Source organism: Panthera tigris, chromosome C1 (assembly GCF_018350195.1).
Source record: "Panthera tigris isolate Pti1 chromosome C1, P.tigris_Pti1_mat1.1, whole genome shotgun sequence".
Classification (NCBI taxonomy): Eukaryota; Metazoa; Chordata; class Mammalia; order Carnivora; family Felidae; genus Panthera; species Panthera tigris.
The window spans coordinates 179,549,844-179,566,860 of record NC_056667.1 but is presented as its reverse complement, the minus strand read 5'-3'; the positions used below and the strand labels follow the sequence as shown (position 1 = coordinate 179,566,860).

The window sequence follows — 17,017 nt, the reverse complement described above, 5'->3', positions numbered from 1 at the left end:
CATTAGAGTTTATTGCAGTATTGCACACACTATGGATGATCAATAAATTTTCTGTACTAATTGGGTTGTACCTATATTGGTTCTTATAACACTGAGTAAGAGCATATATTGGTTCCTATAATAGCAAGTTAGAATTTCATTATAAGTATCACAAGTAAAAGCATTATATTGCTTTTTTGTACTAAAGTGAAAAAAATGGATTTTGTTATTTATTGTGTCCCGGTGACATTACATTTAATTATTAACAACTCAGCCTTGTATTTTGGGAAACAATAATATAACCAAGAATTATCCTTGTAAAGGAGGAAGTCAGGGAACTCAACAGGGGTTGGGGACATGACTTGAAGATCTCAGTTTATGATATTAAAAGCATTACCTTTGGAAGAATTTTCCTTCATAATATTGAACTTAAACATTTATGTACTGTATTAACTGCATATAAAAATTGCAAAATAATCGATAGGAAGCAAGTTCAGTAAGATTGCTTAGAGTATACAAAGGCACTCAATAATTTTCACACGCAAAAAAAAAAAAACACACAAGAGTGTGGATTTAAAGTCTAATAGGCTCAGGTTTATTTAATGAAATGTTAATATTTCTCCTCATACCGAAAAGGTATATTGAGAAGGAAGCTGTGATCCTTTTACAATGGATGTAGAGATTATAGGAAAGCACAAGGGGATAAGAAAGGTGAGCCAGTTTAAATGACCTTTATTTAAGCTCCATTGAAACAAATGAATAAGAGGATTTATCTAGCAGACTATAAAATAGATTTGGGAAAAAAAATCCAAATACCAAATGAATACACTTTCATCAAAGGAAGCTTAGAAGTGTGTAATTATATAGAAAAGTATTTACTCTGGATTTTTAAGTTAAAAAAACTGTATTCATTGAAAATGTTATGCATGATTCTATTATGCATAAATTAAAATATTAATAAATTACATGTTGTTTAAGTTATTGTTACATATTTTAGAAAATACCCATACTCAAATATGTTTACATGTTTACATTCCAGAGAAAATTTCTTAAAAAATTAAATGTTTAGATTAACTGTTAGAAAATTCACCACTAAGTTATTCTACGTGATCTCTGATATATCAAAATAGATGATTCAGTCTAAATGTTCAGATGTAGTAACACTAGCAAGAGAACAATCATTTTTCTTCTTTTGTTAGCATTTATGACACAGTTCAGAACATCCCTCATTGAATAATTTATCAGTATACTAGTGAATAATCTGAGTTTTCTTTTCCAAATAATGTTTTTTAATGACCATTTGATGAAGAGAGTCTCCTTTTAGAAAAAATTGGGGCAGAAATTAAGAAAGTGCTCTGAGAGTAATTGGGGATAGTGTATTTAAATATATAGAAGACCTCAAAATCAGTATTTGTTTCTAAAAAAATGCTTCTCTTTTAGATTGTGAACTCCTCAAGTAAAAGATGCTATTGCTATTTATGTATATATTTTAATATTTGTTTAATATGTTTTACTCCATATGGTGATTAATATAAAATTGACAATAGTTCCTAAATGATTTGCACTCTTATTCCTTTTGTAAACATTATGGCTTATATTTTCACTTAAATTCCTTCTCTTACACATTTACTGAAGGTATCTTATAAAATATCTTATATTTTTGAGACAACATGATATGTGGGATTAACTTATTATACCATATTATTAGCTGTAGTTGAATCTGTAGACTCTGCTGTTTACTTTGATAGCCACTAGCCACATGCGGCTTTTTCTATTTTTAATAAAATTAGTTAAAATTAAATAAAATAAAAAATTCAGTTTAGCTGTACTAGCCACATATCAAGTATTCAATAGCCACATGTAGTTAGTGGCTACCACAGCAATGATAGAACAATTCTGTCATTGCAGAAATTTCAGCTCAAGAGCACTGCAATAGTTTATGCTGTGTGTTGGGAACATGTGGGCCAATAGCAAATTTGTTGTTTTTGCTTTACAAATAATATATGGCAATATCTCTACAAGTTGACTACTGATAATTTTAGGTAGTCTATGTAGAGCTTTATGGGTCTCAGCCATATCTAGTAAAAATCCCAATAGATCATGATGCCCAACCATGTTTGTGATAATTGATATATCAGAACTTTGATACTAGGGAAAGTAGTGTGCTAAGTAGAGGGGAGAATGCAAGTCATTGGAAAATTATTGTTCTCATTGTTAAAACAAAAATGTAATCATACTCTTTAAAAATTAATACGTCCAGGCCATGTGTTAGAAGCAGATCTCTAGTCTGGTCCAACATAGTAAGTACTGAATACTATATTGGGGAAGAGTCAAGAATAGGGAGAATATGTCTTTTTTTTTTTCTCTCTTTGAAGTTCTGGAACAATTTTATTTTTATTGATTTATTTTTATATAAATTATTTTCACGTTAGCTAACATACAGCATATACAGTGTGCTCTTGGCTTCGGGAGTAGATTCCCATGATTCATCACTTACATAAAACACCCAGTGCTCATCCCAACAAGTGCCCTCCTCAAAGCACATCATCCATATTCCCTGCCCCTCCCCACTCAGTCTTTGCACTCTCAGATTGTTCTCTGTATATAGAGTCTCTTATGCATCCCTCTCTGTAACTTATTTTTCTTTCCCTTCCCCCATGGTCTTCTGTTATGTTTCTCAACTTCCACATGTGAGTGAAAACATATGATATCTATCTTTCCTTTGACTGACTTATTTCACTTCACATAATACCCTCTAATTCCATCCACATTGTTGCAAATGGCAAGATTTCATTTTTTCATTGCCGAAGAGTATTCCATTGTATATATTTACCACATCTTTGGGGCACATGGGTGGCTCAGTTAGTTAGGCATCCAACTTGAGCTCAGATCAGATCTCATGGCTTGTGAGTTCTAGCCCCACTTTGGGCTCTGTGTTGACAGCTCAGAGGCTGGAGCCTGCCTCAGATGTCTCCCTCTCTCTCTTTCCCTCCCCAACTCACACTCGGTCTCTCTCTCTCTTTCTAAAATAAAAACATTTAAAAAAATTCTAAATAAACCACATGTTCTTTATCCATTCATCAGTTGATGGACATTTGGGCTCTTTCCATAATTTGGCTATTGTTGATAGCACTGCTATAAACATTGGGATGCATATGCCCCTATGAATCAGCATCTTTATATCTATTGGATAAATTCCTAATAGTGCTATTGCTGGATCATAGGGTAGTTCTATTTTTAATTTTTTGAGGAACCTCCACACTGTTTTCCAGAGTGGCTGCACCAGTTTGCATTCCCACCAACAATGCAAGAGGGTTTCCCCTTTCTCCACATCCCCACCAACATCTGTTGTTTCCTCAGTTGTTAATTTTAGCCACTCTGACAGTGTGAGGTGGTATATGAATGTAGCTTTGATTTGTATTTCCCTGATGATGAGTGATGTTGAGCATATTTCCATGTGTCTGTTTGCCATCTGGATGTCTTCTTTGGAAAAATGTCTCTCCATGTCTTCTGCCCATTTCTTCACTGGATTATTTGGTTTTTGGGTGTTGAGTTTAGTAAGTTCTTTATAGATTGTGGATACTAAACCAATATGCCATTTACAAATATTTTCTCCAATTTCTTTGGTTGTCTTTTAGTTTTGTTGATTGTTTCCTTTGCTGTGAAGAAGGGTTTAACCTTGATGAGGTCCCAATAGTTCATTTTGCTTTTATTTCCCTTGCCTTCAGAGACATGTCAAGGAAGAAGTTGCTGTGGCCGAGATCAGAGGTTGTTGCCTGTTTTCTCTTCTAGCGTTTTGATGGTTTCCATCTCACTTTTAGGTCTTTCATTCATTTTGAATTTATTTTTATGTATGGTGTAAGAGAGTGGTCCACTATCATTCTTCTGCATGTTGTGATATGCCCAAATTCGAAAGACCCCCAAGAACAAACCACCAGAGTCCAGAGTCAAAGCCAAGTGGCAAGGGTCGTTTATTGCAGGTTCGAACCCGGACCTCCGCGCACTTGTTGCCGGTGATGCTAAGAGGTCCCGAGCAAGGATCTTACAGCTTCTTTTATAGACAGGCACAAACAAGTTAGGGATTTTTTTGCGGTTACAGAGCTGTTATTGGTTGACATTTAAATTTGAACACTCAGCAGAACTTGATTGGTTCCCGCCTTTTTTTTCAAACCACTCAGCAGAACTTGATTGGTTCCCGCCTTTAGGTCAGACCACAACCGGGCACGCCCTGGCTGGTTCCGGGAACAGCGCGGGGGGGCAGGGGGGGAGGTCTTTTCTTTGCAGTTGTGAGTACACCTGGTAATTTTTCTCTTAGTCTCTCATTCCCCCCTTTCTTTGGTGCCTTAAGAGCCAATCTTGGATCTTATGTGTCTGACTCAAATGTTTCGGTAATGATAGGTTGGTATTGGGTCCTAAGGACCATCAGTTGGATCACGTTAGCTCGGTCTTTGATAAAGGCAACTAGTTTATTAATAATATAAGGCCCGAAGGTGAGGAGGAGAAGGAGGAGTATAAGGGGCCCAGCTAGAGCAGAAAGCAGGGTGGCTAGCCATGGGGACTGATTGAACCAAGACTCAAACCAGCCTTGTTGTTGTTCTCGTTCACGCTTCCATTTGGCCAGGCCTTCTCTAACTTTAGCCATGGACTCTCGGACTACTCGGGTGTGGTCAGCATAAAAACAACATTCTTCTCTTAAGTCTGCACATAAACCTCCTTGTTGGAGGAAGACTAGATCTAGCCCCCTTTGGTTCTGTAGGACTACTTCAGAAAGGGAAGTTAGGGATTTTTCGAGGTGCGAGATTGAGTCCTCAAGTCTGGCTATATCCTCATCAATGGCTGCCGTTAGGCTGTTGAACCCCCAGTGCTGGATGGCTAGTGATGAGATCCCCGTTCCTGGCCCTATAGTACCGAGGCCAAATAAGGTGGCCAAGGTTATGGCCGTAAAGTGTTCCCCTTTTGTTCTTATTGACTTTCTTGCTTCCGTCCCTTCTGTCCACAGATCATATACAACATTTTCTTGGTGGTAAATAACCTTTGGAAACACTAATACCATGATGCAATATTCTGTTGACGAATTAAAGACATTCCTGCTAACACATTGGGTAAGCCCTGTCTTAGAACAAACCCACCAACCGTCAGGAGCTGGAATTATCCATTTAGATTCATTTATAGAGTAATTAGTCGGGGCACAAAGCTGGATATGGCTAGAGGGGACCTTTCCTATACAAGTCCCATTGCCAGTGACCGCTTGCAGTGTGAGGCTGGGGCCCTTTCGATTCCACTTGCAAGCTGCTGGCGACTCTTCTCCTGATTGTGAAAAATGGGCAGCTAGACCTATGGCTTCGTAGAAGGGGGGTTTTATATCATAACATAGCCGGCAGGCCCTTGTTGCCTCAGGGTCCGACCGGTTTAAGGCCTCATATGCTGCTGTTAGCAATTTCCATAGGGAGTCTATGCTTTCTGGGTTCTGATTTTCTTGGATAGCTTGTGCTTTTACTACTGGGGTAAGGATGGGGGTCCTGCTGGAGGGAGTAGTGGAGATCTTCCTGGGGATAGGCTTATCTGTTTGTTTTTTTTTTTCCCAATACCTGATTTGGCCCCACCGGTTGTACAAGAGGGGAGACTTTTAATTTTATTTGAATGGCAGTCCCAAAGAGGGGATATTGATATAAGTAGAGTCCCCAAGTGAGTCCTGAGACCCACCACCTGTCCTTTTTCCCCTCCTCTGTAAATCTTACACGAATAAGGTTACAGTTTTCATCATACCTGGTGCAGGTACATGGTTGGACATAAGACATTTCAATAAATTGGGGTTTTACTTTCCACTTCCATTCCCCATCATTGGAGGTGACACAACTCCAGGCTGTGCAGTAGAGGGTTTCGATCCCTCCACATGTGTGCCTCATCACCCCCGTCCTAAATCCCGGACATGCATAAAATCCATTTCTACTTACTGACACCCTCCTAAGCGGTTGCCTCCATTTACCTCCTTCCATTTCTTCTAATGGACTAACTTTTTCTAAATTAAAATATAAATCTGGCCACCAGGTATTTAATGGGGCAGTTCCTAGGGTTTTGTTGTAGATTTCATGAGTCTCTAAGTTAGTAATTTCCCATGTCAAATTATAGGGGGTGTGGGGGTTTGGATTTACAGACAGAATTTGCAGAACAATCAAGAGGATGGCAAGTACCATAGTTACGGCTCAGTCCGTTGGTGGCATAGGGTCAATTTTAAAGCATTGTCCTTAGTCCGATCAACAGTCCAGATTGTCTTTGAAGGTCCGATGAGGTCTGAGAATGGGTCCACTGGTTTGGCGTGGGCAAAATGGATCCAGGTGGCGATTCCGTCTACTTTGATGGCAGTAGGTGTTGTCAGGATGACCTGGAAGGGTTCTTTCCACCTGGGCTCCAGAGTTCCCTGCCGATGACGTTTGACGAGGACCCAATCCCCTGGCCGGAATTGATGTGGAATAGGCGGGGGTCCAGTCTCATAGAGTTCCTTTAATTTGGGCCATACATCTTCATGGACCCTCTGCAAGCCTTGTAGGGAGAAAAAGAATTCAAGACTATTATCGTTCTCAGCTTTGACAAGGTTATCTTTTAGGTTAGGGATGATGGGGAGTGGTCTACCATGTATTATTTCATAGGGTGTGAGTCCCAGTTTGTATGGGGAATTACGCACCCTGAACAGAGCGTAGGGGAGAAGGACCACCCAATTAGCGCCAGTCTCCATGGTCAATTTGGTTAGGGTCTCCTTTAATGTTCTGTTCATTCTCTCTACCTGTCCTGAGCTTTGGGGTCGGTATGCACAATGTAATTTCCAATCAGCCCCAAGTATGGAAGCCAGTCCCTGACTTACCTTAGAGACAAATGCAGGTCCATTGTCTGACCCTATCATTACTGGAAAACCATACCTGGGCAGGATTTCTTCCAGGATCTTTTTGGCTACAATCTGCGCCGTTTCATTCTTGGTTGGAAAGGCTTCAGTCCATCCTGAAAAGGTATCTACAAAAATTAGCAAATACTTATATCCATATTTTCCTGGTTTTACCTCAGTGAAATCTACTTCCCATTAGGTCCCCGGTCTGCTCCCTCTTTGTCTTACCCCTGTTGTCTGAGGATTGCTACTCGCATTGTTGAGTTGGCACACTACATTTAGTGACTACTTGATCGACCTTATCAGAGACATTTCTGATTTTTAGTCCAGTCTGTCTCAGTAAGTCCAACATTCGCCGGGAACCTAAGTGGGTGCTGCGATGGATCCGCTCTAGAACTTGCCATCCTAGTTTATCTGGGAGTATAATGCTGCTTTTGGAGTCTCTCCACCAGCCATCTTTGATTCAGGTCATAGGAAGTTTACTCATCCATTGAATGTCACTTTCTGAATACTCAGGGCTGGGGGGCAATTCCTGGGGTTTGGGGTCTGGCAGCTGTAGGGTCAGCAATTGCGCCGGGGGCCGAGCTATGTTTTTTGCAGTCTGATCAGCCAAATTGTTGCCCCGGGAAACTGGGTCGGTTGTCTTCTGGTGTCCTGGGCAATGCACAATCGCTAGCTTTTGGGTTCCCATAAGGCTGCTAGCAAGGCTAGAATCTCTTCTTTTTTTTGATGTCTTTCCCTTCAGCTGTGAGGAGCCCCCGTTCTCTGTATATCGCCCCACGTACATGAGCGGTGGCAAAGGCATATCGGCTATCAGTGTACATGGTTAGCTTGCGGTCTCTTCCTAATTTTAGGGCCTGGATTAAGGCTATTAGTTCAGCCTTCTGGGCCGAGGTTCCGGGGGGTAGGGCTTCTGCCCAAACCACCTCGGTTTCTGAAGTTATGGCCGCCCCCGTATACCTTTGTCCCTGGTGAACGAAGCTGCTTCCATCAGTGAACCAGATGGCATCCACATCCGATAATGGTTGGTCCTGCAAGTCCTCCCGGACCCCATAAACTTGAGCCAGTATGTCGGCGCAGTCATGAAGTGGGGTTCCCATGTCTGGGTCTGGCAGCAGTGATGCTGGGTTCAGGGCCGTTGGGGGGGTGAAGATGACCCTGAGGGGGGTCAACAGCAGTCCCTGGTAATGAGTGAGTCGGGCATTGCTCAGCCATTGGTCAGGCGGCTGCTTGAGGATGCCCTCGATGGCATGCAGGGTGGTGACTTGTAGCTCTTGACCCATGGTCAGCTTATCAGCGTCCTTTACCATTAGGGCAGTGGCTGCAATCATCCGGAGACAGGGTGGCCATCCGGCGGCCACTGGATCTAGCTTTTTAGACAGATAGGCTACTGGTCTGCACCAAGACCCAAATGCTGGGTTAGCACTGCCTTAGCTATGCCTCAGTTTTCATCTACATATAGGTGGAAGGGTTTGGAGACATCGGGGAGTCCCAGGGCTGGTGCTGATAGCAGAGCAGTTTTAATTTGTTGGAAGTCCTGTTCGGCTTCTTCCGTCCAACTAAAGGGCTGTTGATCTTTTGTTGCCTGGTATAAAGGTTTTGCTAATTCAGCAAACCCTGGTATCCATAGTCTGCAGAACCCAGCCGACCCTAGGAATTCCCTCACCTGCCGTGGTGTCTGCGGTCTGGGAATACGAAGGACAGTCTCCTTCCGGGCATCCGTTAGCCAGCGTTGCCCCCCTCTCAGTAAGTAACCCAGGTAAGTTACCTCTGACTTGCAGATCTGAGCCTTCTTTGCTGAGGCGCGGTAGCCTAACGTTCCCAGAGTTCGCAGGAGACCTTCGGTTCCCTGGATGCAGCCTTCGGGTGTCTCGGCAGCTATTAAGAGATCATCAAAGTACTGTAGGAGAGTTATATTAGGGTGTTGTTGTCTGTACTCACTTAAATCTTCATGTAGAGCCTCGTCGAACAGGGTTGGAGAGTTTTTGAATCCTTGTGGCAATCTGGTCCAAGTGAGCTGGCCATTTATGCCCCTGTCTGGATCTGTCCACTCGAATGCAAATAGCTCTTGACTTTTAGACGCTAGTGGTAGGCTGAAAAAAGCATCTTTTAGATCCAGAACAGTATACCATTGTTTTTCTGGGCTGAGGGCGCTCAGGAGAGTATAGGGGTTAGGAACGGTTGGATGTATGTCCATCACCCGCTTATTGACTTCTCTCAGGTCCTGCACTGGTCTGTATTCCCTGCTGTTGGGTTTGCGCACAGGCAGCAGGGGGGTATTCCATGCTGAGTGGCAGGTGCGTAGGACCCCGAAGTCAAGGAGGCGGCGGATATGCGGTGTGATGCCATTTTTGGCTTCCACGGGCATAGGGTATTGGCGCATGAGGACGGGGTCCATCCCGGGCTTGACCTCTATAAATAGGGCTGGGCGATGTTTTGCTAGCCCCATACCACCCGTTTCTGCCCACGCATCTGGGAAGCGTTGAAGCCAGGGCTCGATGCCCTGATCCAGAGGAGTGGGTTCCTGATGGAGCCTATATTCATCTAGTTTCACAGTGAGTACAGATATGGGTTGGTTGTGGAAGTCAGTCACTGTGGGTCCCCCCAGTTGGAAATGAATTTGGGCCCCCATTTTGGTAAGCAAATCCCTCCCCAACAGGGGGCAGGGGCTGTCGGGAATGACCAGGAAGGAGTGGGTTACCTTCCCAGTTCCTAAGTCCACAGTCCTCTGAGTTGTCCAGGGGTACTTCTTTATTCCGGTGGCCCCTTGTACCCAGGATGATTTTTCAGATACTTTTCCATGGGGCTTGACCAGAACTGAGTGCTGTGCCCCGGTATCAACTAGGAACTGGACCGGGATCCCCTCCACTTGCAATGTTACCCTAGGTTCGGGGAGGAGATCCAAACCCCGTCCTCCCTATTTTGTATCTTGGGTAAACAGTATGGGGGCTATTTTAGGCTGCCATTGTCCTTGGCTGGGGCGGGGTTGTTTCTTCTTGGGGCATTCTCATATCCAATGGCCTTTTTCTTTACAATAGGCGCATTGATCTTTAAGTGCTGCCTGGGAGGGCATGTTGTTTGAGTGCCTTCTGGGGGTGGCTGTTCTTTCTGGACTATAGCGGCCAGGACTTTAGTCATTTTCTCTGTGGCCTTGATCTGTCTCTCTTCTGGGGCGTCCCAGTTGTTGTAGACCCGTTGTGCTATACGGAGCAGATCCTGGATCTGTTTACCTTCTAAATCCTCTAGCCTTTGGAGTTTTTTCTTAATGTCAGGAGCTGCTTGATTTACAAAGGACATAAGGACAGCAGCCTGGTTCTCAGGGACTTCTGGATCCATGGGGGTAAACTGCCTAAAGGCTTCTGGATCCATGGGGGTAAACTGCCTAAAGGCTTCCATTAATCTCTCTAAGTAAGCAGCTGGACTCTCTGCCTTTCCCTGTATGACCGAATATACCTTAGCCAAATTGGTGGGTTTGCGAGCTGCAGCCCGGAGACCCGCCATCAGAGTCTGGCGATAAATGAGTAACCTTCCCCTACCTTCTGCCGTGTTGTAGTCCCATTTGTCCTGTGGAGGTCTGGTTAGGGGGAAAGCTGCATTAATGAGGTCAGGGTTAGATGTCGGCTGACCGTCGTCTCCAGGAACCAGCTTTCTTGCTTCTAATTGGATCCTCTCTCGCTCCTCTGTAGTGAACAGGATGCAGAGGAGCTGCTGACAGTCGTCCCAGGTGGGCTGGTGGGTGAACATGACACTGTCTAAAAGAGCTATTAGGTCTTTAGGGTTATCAGAGAATCGAGCGTTCTGTGTTTTCCAGTTGTAAAGGTCACTGGTGGAAAAGGGCCAATACTGGAGTCGGGGGTTGCCTGTTTCATCGGGGCGTCCTATTTCCTGCAGGGGTAGGGCCACAGTGGAGTTGGGGAGGTGAGGGTTTGGCTCACGTTGGGTGCGCCCGGGGTTCAGCCGGCTGGCCCCTCGCGGTTGGTCTCGTTTTCAATGGGGCCCGGCGCAGCTGCTGCCTCCTGTCCTCCTGGTTCTGGCGCAGCTGCCGCTTCCCGTCCTACCGGTTCCCCTGGGGGGGGCAACTAGCGGGGCGACTGGTGGAGCGGCTGCTGCGGGCAGGGCCTGGAGTACGAGGGGAGGGGGATGATAGGGCGGAGGGTCTAGGGATAGTAGGTCCTGACTATTGGGCAATATGGAATACAAGGGCGCGGCTGGCGTCCTTGATTTTGGGGGATCTGCAGGCCGCATGGCAAGGACCTTATACATTCCTGAGGATAGGAAGGGGGCCAACCAAGGGGGTGGATTTTCCACTAAATTCTGCCATACAAGAATGTAGGGAATCTGATCCGGGTGTCCTTTGCGACCCGATAGAAAAATCTTTGATTTCACCTTAGCAATTATAGGGAGGCAGAAAGTTCCTTCGGTTGGCCATCCAACGCCAAAGGTTGGCCATTCGGAGTGGCAGAGGGTTATTAATTTTCCCCGCCGGATGTCTAAACTCAAATTCTGTCCCCTGGTTCTAACATCCCTGAAGTTAGCAACAAGGAGAGAATGGGGAGTGCTTTGAGATTGGCCCATCTGTATCCTGGAGGTGGAGGAAAGGATTAAAAGGAGAAACAGCAAAGTTATGAGGATTTCTGGCTGGGCCAGGCCAGGTCACCTGTGAATGAGAAGGGGTTTAACACTTAAAGATAATAGAATAGAGAACACAATACTTAGATCGCTAGCGCGTTTCGGGTGTCCGCCACCCGAACAGAAGAATTCCGATGGGCCCAAAAAGGTGCCCCAGATGGGTGCCAGTGGACGTCTCCTACTGGACCCGACCGACTGCCCTATAGCGCGTCCGCCAGGGCTGTGTCAGTCACCGATACAGATCCCGTGCGGGAGAGCCAGAAACGAACAGACAAACAGAAACGGACAGAGCCGGCTCACTTACCGATCGGTCTCAGGGACGATCCATTGACTTGGGGTCTGGTGGGCTTGGGGGGATCCCAGACGAGCCCCCAAATGATATGCCCAAATTCGAAAGACCCCCAAGAACAAACCACCAGAGTCCAGAGTCAAAGCCAAGTGGCAAGGGTCGTTTATTACAGGTTTGAACCCGGACCTCCGCGCACTCGTTACCGGTGACGGTAAGAGGTCCCAAGCCAGGATCTTACAGCTTCTTTTATAGACAGGCACAGACAAGTTAGGGATTTTTCACGGTTACAGAGCTGTTATTGGTTGACATTTAAATTTGAACACTCAGCAGAACTTGATTGGTTCCCGCCTTTAGGTCAGACCACAACCGGGCACGCCCTGGCTGGTTCCGGAATGGCGGGGGGTGGGGGGGGGTGGGGGGTGGGGAGGTCTTTTCTCTGCAGTTGTGAGTACACCTGGTAATTTTTCTCTTAGTCTCTCAGTTGCTGTCCAGTTCTCCCAGCACCATTTGCTAAAGAGACTGTCTTTTTTCCATTGGATACTCTTTCCTGCTTTGTCGAAGATTAGTTGGCCATATATTTGTGGGTCCATTTCTGGGTTCTCTATTCTATTCTATTGGTCTTTTGTCTGTTCTTGTGCCAGTACTATACTGTCTTGATGGTTACAGCTTTGTAGTACAGGCTCAAGTCCGGGATTGTGATGCCTCCAGCTTTGGTTTTCTTTTTCAACACTACTTTGGCTATTCAGAGTCTATTGTGGTTCCATACAAATTTTAGGATTGTGTGTTCTAGGTCTGAGAAGAATTCTGGTGCTATTTTGATTGGGATTGCATTGAATGTGTAGATTGCTTTTCACATTCATTTCACAAAATGGTTCACATTTTAGGCTGGGTTTGGAAGTATGAGTAAGTGTTCAGCAGAAAGAATGGGGATAGATATTTTAAGCAGTATATAGCATGAGAAAAGTCACAGAATTGCAAATGCTTATGCATTTGTAAAACAGAAAGTTAATCTGAGTGAAACAAGTAGGGGGGAGGGAGAGGTAGGAGAGACAGAATGAAGGGAGAAAAGACTGGAGAAACCAGTTTCCTTTAAATTTTGTCATCATAGGTTTGTTTCATAGTGTCTACATACCCTTAGTTGAATAAATGAAATTGACTTTCCAGACAGACAGAACTGAGGACTTGACCCAGGCTTGTTAAGTGTAGCTGTGCCAATGGGACAACACACTGTGAGACAGCTTGAATCTGTCAGATTGCTTCACACCTGTTTAAACTACATTTGTCATGGAATGATGATCATTATGAATAAAACTCTCTTCATTTTCAAGACAGTCCAGAATTATGATCAAATAGTATTGTGTTTTCGGCAGAATATTCCACTAGAAGAATATATAAGGGTTCCTTACTAGGTATATATTTTAAGTGGATGATTTATCTTTCCATAATGTTTTTCATCATTGTTGCTAAATGTGAACTCTGTATGGTTTTATATATTTTGGGGGAATTCTCAGTAATGTTCTCACTGGGAGAAGTAGACATGTTGGAGAAACTGTCCATTATTTCATGACATGTGAAATGGGGTGAAAAACATAAGTAAAACCTGGATCACATTTGCAGTTACTTCTAGAAAAAACACTAAGATTATACTCCTGTGAAAAATGGATGTTTGCAAATATCTTGTTTTTCTATAAATAGTAACTGCAATTTGCTGGAAAGATCTCATCAACTAAATAGAAAATAGATTAGTTCACTGTCAAGGAATTTAACTAAAATGACAGATAAATATCTGGGAAAAAATGTGAATTTGATTCAAAAAGAATGAAGTAAGACATACAAAAGAATCCTACAAAGAATAGCTTCTAAAATAACAACAGTGTAAAGTAAATGCAAGTAAAGAGAGTTGGGTAGAACAGGTTTAGGGATTTAAGTGAGTTATTTCCAAAAAGAATACTCTGCAAGCAAGAAGAGTGGGGAAAAATATTCAGAAATAAGCATTCATGAAAATAACACTAGGTTATCTCATATATTTCACATTTCTAAAGAAAAGAATCTTAAAAATAACAATGAATCCTGCCAAGTAAGAATATAGCCAGGTATGTTGACATATAGCTCACACAAATACAATAAATCTGGGAATATTTCTAAGTTTATTTCCTTCATTGAAGAGTTCTCAAGGAGGAATCATCTGATTAGAAACTGCATAAATTTTAAATTGTCTAGATTTATTTTAGACTAATTATTTTCTTTCTTTAGTAGTTATTACTGTGCTATTAGAAATCTAGAGAGTTATTCTTTGTCAGGGATATAAAACAAATTTTTTCACTTTTGATTTTGGAATTCTGTTTAGGTTAACATATATTGAATGAATGGAAGCAAAGTTGATTTATGGTAGAAGAAAAATTCACAGATGTTCAGTCCACTCCGTTAGTAAAAATAGGGGAGTGTTCCCCAAGAAGACACAGAAAGGGTGATTCACAACTTGAATTTTTGTGTAATAGATAATAAATGATTAGCATGACTATCGATAATCCATAACACTTTAACAAGCATATACTAAGTACTTAGCATTGTTCAGTCATGAGAAATATGGGTGAAGTTACTATGAGCTTATTATAATTGATTTAAAAAGACCAAGTCTAGCATGTTATTGCAGGCAAATCTCGTATTGTGCTCCATAGAATACTATGCCGTTAGAGTTCAAGAGAGTCTCTTGGAAAAAATAAAACTTAATTTGCACTTTAAAGATCGTTGGGAACACCTGGGTGACAGTCAGTTAAGCGTCTGACTTTGGGTCAGGTCATGATCTTGCTGTTCATAGGTTCGAGCTCCTCGTCAGGCTCTGTGCTGACAGCTTAGAGCCTGGAGCCTACTTCGGATTCTGTGTCTCCCTCTCTCTTTGCCCCTCCCCTGCTTGCACTCATTCGCTCTCTCTCAAAAATAAATAAACATTAAAACAAAACAAAACAAAACAAAAAGATGGTTTGGATTACACAAAGGGTAAAAAGAGGGAATTTGTAGAAAGGACCTTAACCTAAAGCAAGGTACAAGATATATTCATGTATCAATAAGGGAAAACAGAAACAAAACACTTGGTTAAAAAGGAGGGTTTGCCAAGAAGCAGGAGAGCAGAGGGAGATATGTATTTATAGTTAACAAATTTTTACAAAAGAGGTGTAATTCTCACATTTGTAGAAAAGAGATGGAGTTGCCAAATTTTAAATAAATTTGAATATCAAGCTATTAGGTTTGATTTTAAAAAGGCATAAGATAGGGGCACCTTGTGGATCAATCAGTTAAGCATCTTTTGGCTCAGGTCATGATCTCACAGTTCATGAGTTGGGCTCTGTGCTGACAGAGCAGAGCCTGCTTGGGATTCTCTTTCTCCCTCTGTCTCCGTTTCTCCCCCACTTGGTCTCTCTCTCTCTCTCTCTTTCTTTCTCTCTTTCAAAATGAATAAATAAACTTAAAAATTTAAATTAAATTAAATTAAAATTAAAAAAATAATAAAAAGGCCTAACATAGAGGCGATGAAATTTTGTCATATTGTGGTTTTCTTCCATTCATGATGTAACATGATTAACTGACCAATCTTAAAGCATTTGCCTGAGCAGAGGCAGATGAACTGTCCAGTTGAAGACTTTTTCTTTTAAATTCAGATGAATGATGATTAGGAGCTGGATTAAGAGTAAGAAGAGTAATATGAGAAATATAAAAGAAGAAAAATAGGGCATATATGAAAATTCTCAGTAGTAAGATGACTGAACTTGTTCATTTTTGGGCCTGGGTATGATATGGGAGCTATAAACTAATGTGATTTTGGACACAGATACCTGCGGATTTCAGAGTAGTAGTTTTCTCTTAATTCTCACTTGACACCATGACTTAGTTAAATAAGAATATAGTAGAGTCTATTTGAAGGATAAACTTTGAGACTTTATTTAAAAATTTTTAGTGTACCAATACATCTTTGCAAATCAATAAATACTAAAGTATGTAATGAAACTCCCACTCAAAGCAACTGTGTCCTTTGGAGAGGTAACAGATAATCATAGTCAGTGGGCATCCTTATATAACTACGCACATTTTTACATATACCTTTTTATCTGTATTTGGTTCTGAAAGGAAATATGTATACATATTTTTCATAAAATATTATTCATATATTTCTGAACTTTGTTTCTTTCATTTCATATACCTTTGAGATCTTTCTATGACAGCATATGTAGATATGCTTTATAATTTTAAATTAAAAAAATTTTTTTTTTAACATTTATTTATTTTTGAGACAGAGAGAGACAGAGCATGAATGGGGGAGGGTCAGAGAGAGGGAGACACAGAATCTGAAACAGGCTCCAGGCTCTGAGCCATCAGCACAGAGCCCGACGCGGGGCTCGAACTCACGGACCGTGAGATCGTGACCTGAGCTGAAGTCGGACGCTTAACCGACTGAGCCACCCAGGTGCCCCTGCTTTATAATTTTAAAAACTTCATTGTCATCTGTGGTAGACTAAATTATTGATCTCAATTTTTAACTCTCCTCTGATAGTATTTTACATCCACATCCTTGCTCTGGCCTCATGGTGGATGAAATGTACTCTCCAGTCTCTTGACTGTGGGCTTGACCCTTCAACTTGCTTTGGCCAATGGCATGGTAGTGCATAGGATAAAAGCAGAGTCTTGCAAAGCACTTTTGTGGTCGTGCTTACTCCAATATGTTATTACCATTTTGACAATAAGAGAAAACCTCAGGGAGCCACTGCTTCTTCTGCCTGATCCCAATGTGACACACGTGAAGTAGACCCACAGTTGAAGTGTATCCGCTTATCAACACCAAATCTCCTAATACGGGCAAACTCAGGTCTGTTAGGGTGAAATAAATGCTTGTTTTTGCATTTCACATAGAACTTTGTGTTTGCTCTAATGTAATAACAAATAATATATATTCCTTAATATATGGTAGTATATTTATTTTATTCTATTGTTAGGCATATATGTTGTCTACCATTAATCATAAACCATAATGCGAGTAACACATATATAGTTGTACACGTGTGGACTTGTATTTATTTGTTAAGGATTTTTATTTTCAATTAGTAGAACTTCCTGTAGCTTCCATAAGTAGAAAGGAATTTGTGAGAAGTTTATTGAAGGCCAATACCATACTCACTTGACGATTACAACTTAAATACAAGTAATAGAGGTTAAAGTCTAGGATTGTCATGCCTCCAGCTTTGGTATTCTTT

At 42.2% G+C, this 17,017-nt stretch overlaps 1 protein-coding gene across 1 annotated transcript; it reads right to left on the bottom strand.

Moving 5' to 3' along the window:
- Positions 1-5,957: 5,957 nt before the first annotated feature.
- LOC122240816 lies at positions 5,958-11,431 on the bottom strand. The gene is given in 8 exon segments (XM_042993906.1): positions 5,958-7,130; positions 7,132-7,534; positions 7,537-7,581; positions 7,584-8,014; positions 8,625-8,668; positions 8,733-9,964; positions 9,967-10,741; positions 10,859-11,431. Coding segments are annotated over 8 exon segments (4,458 nt in total). The 3' UTR covers positions 5,958-6,175.
- Between the last annotated feature and the right edge of the window lie 5,586 nt (positions 11,432-17,017).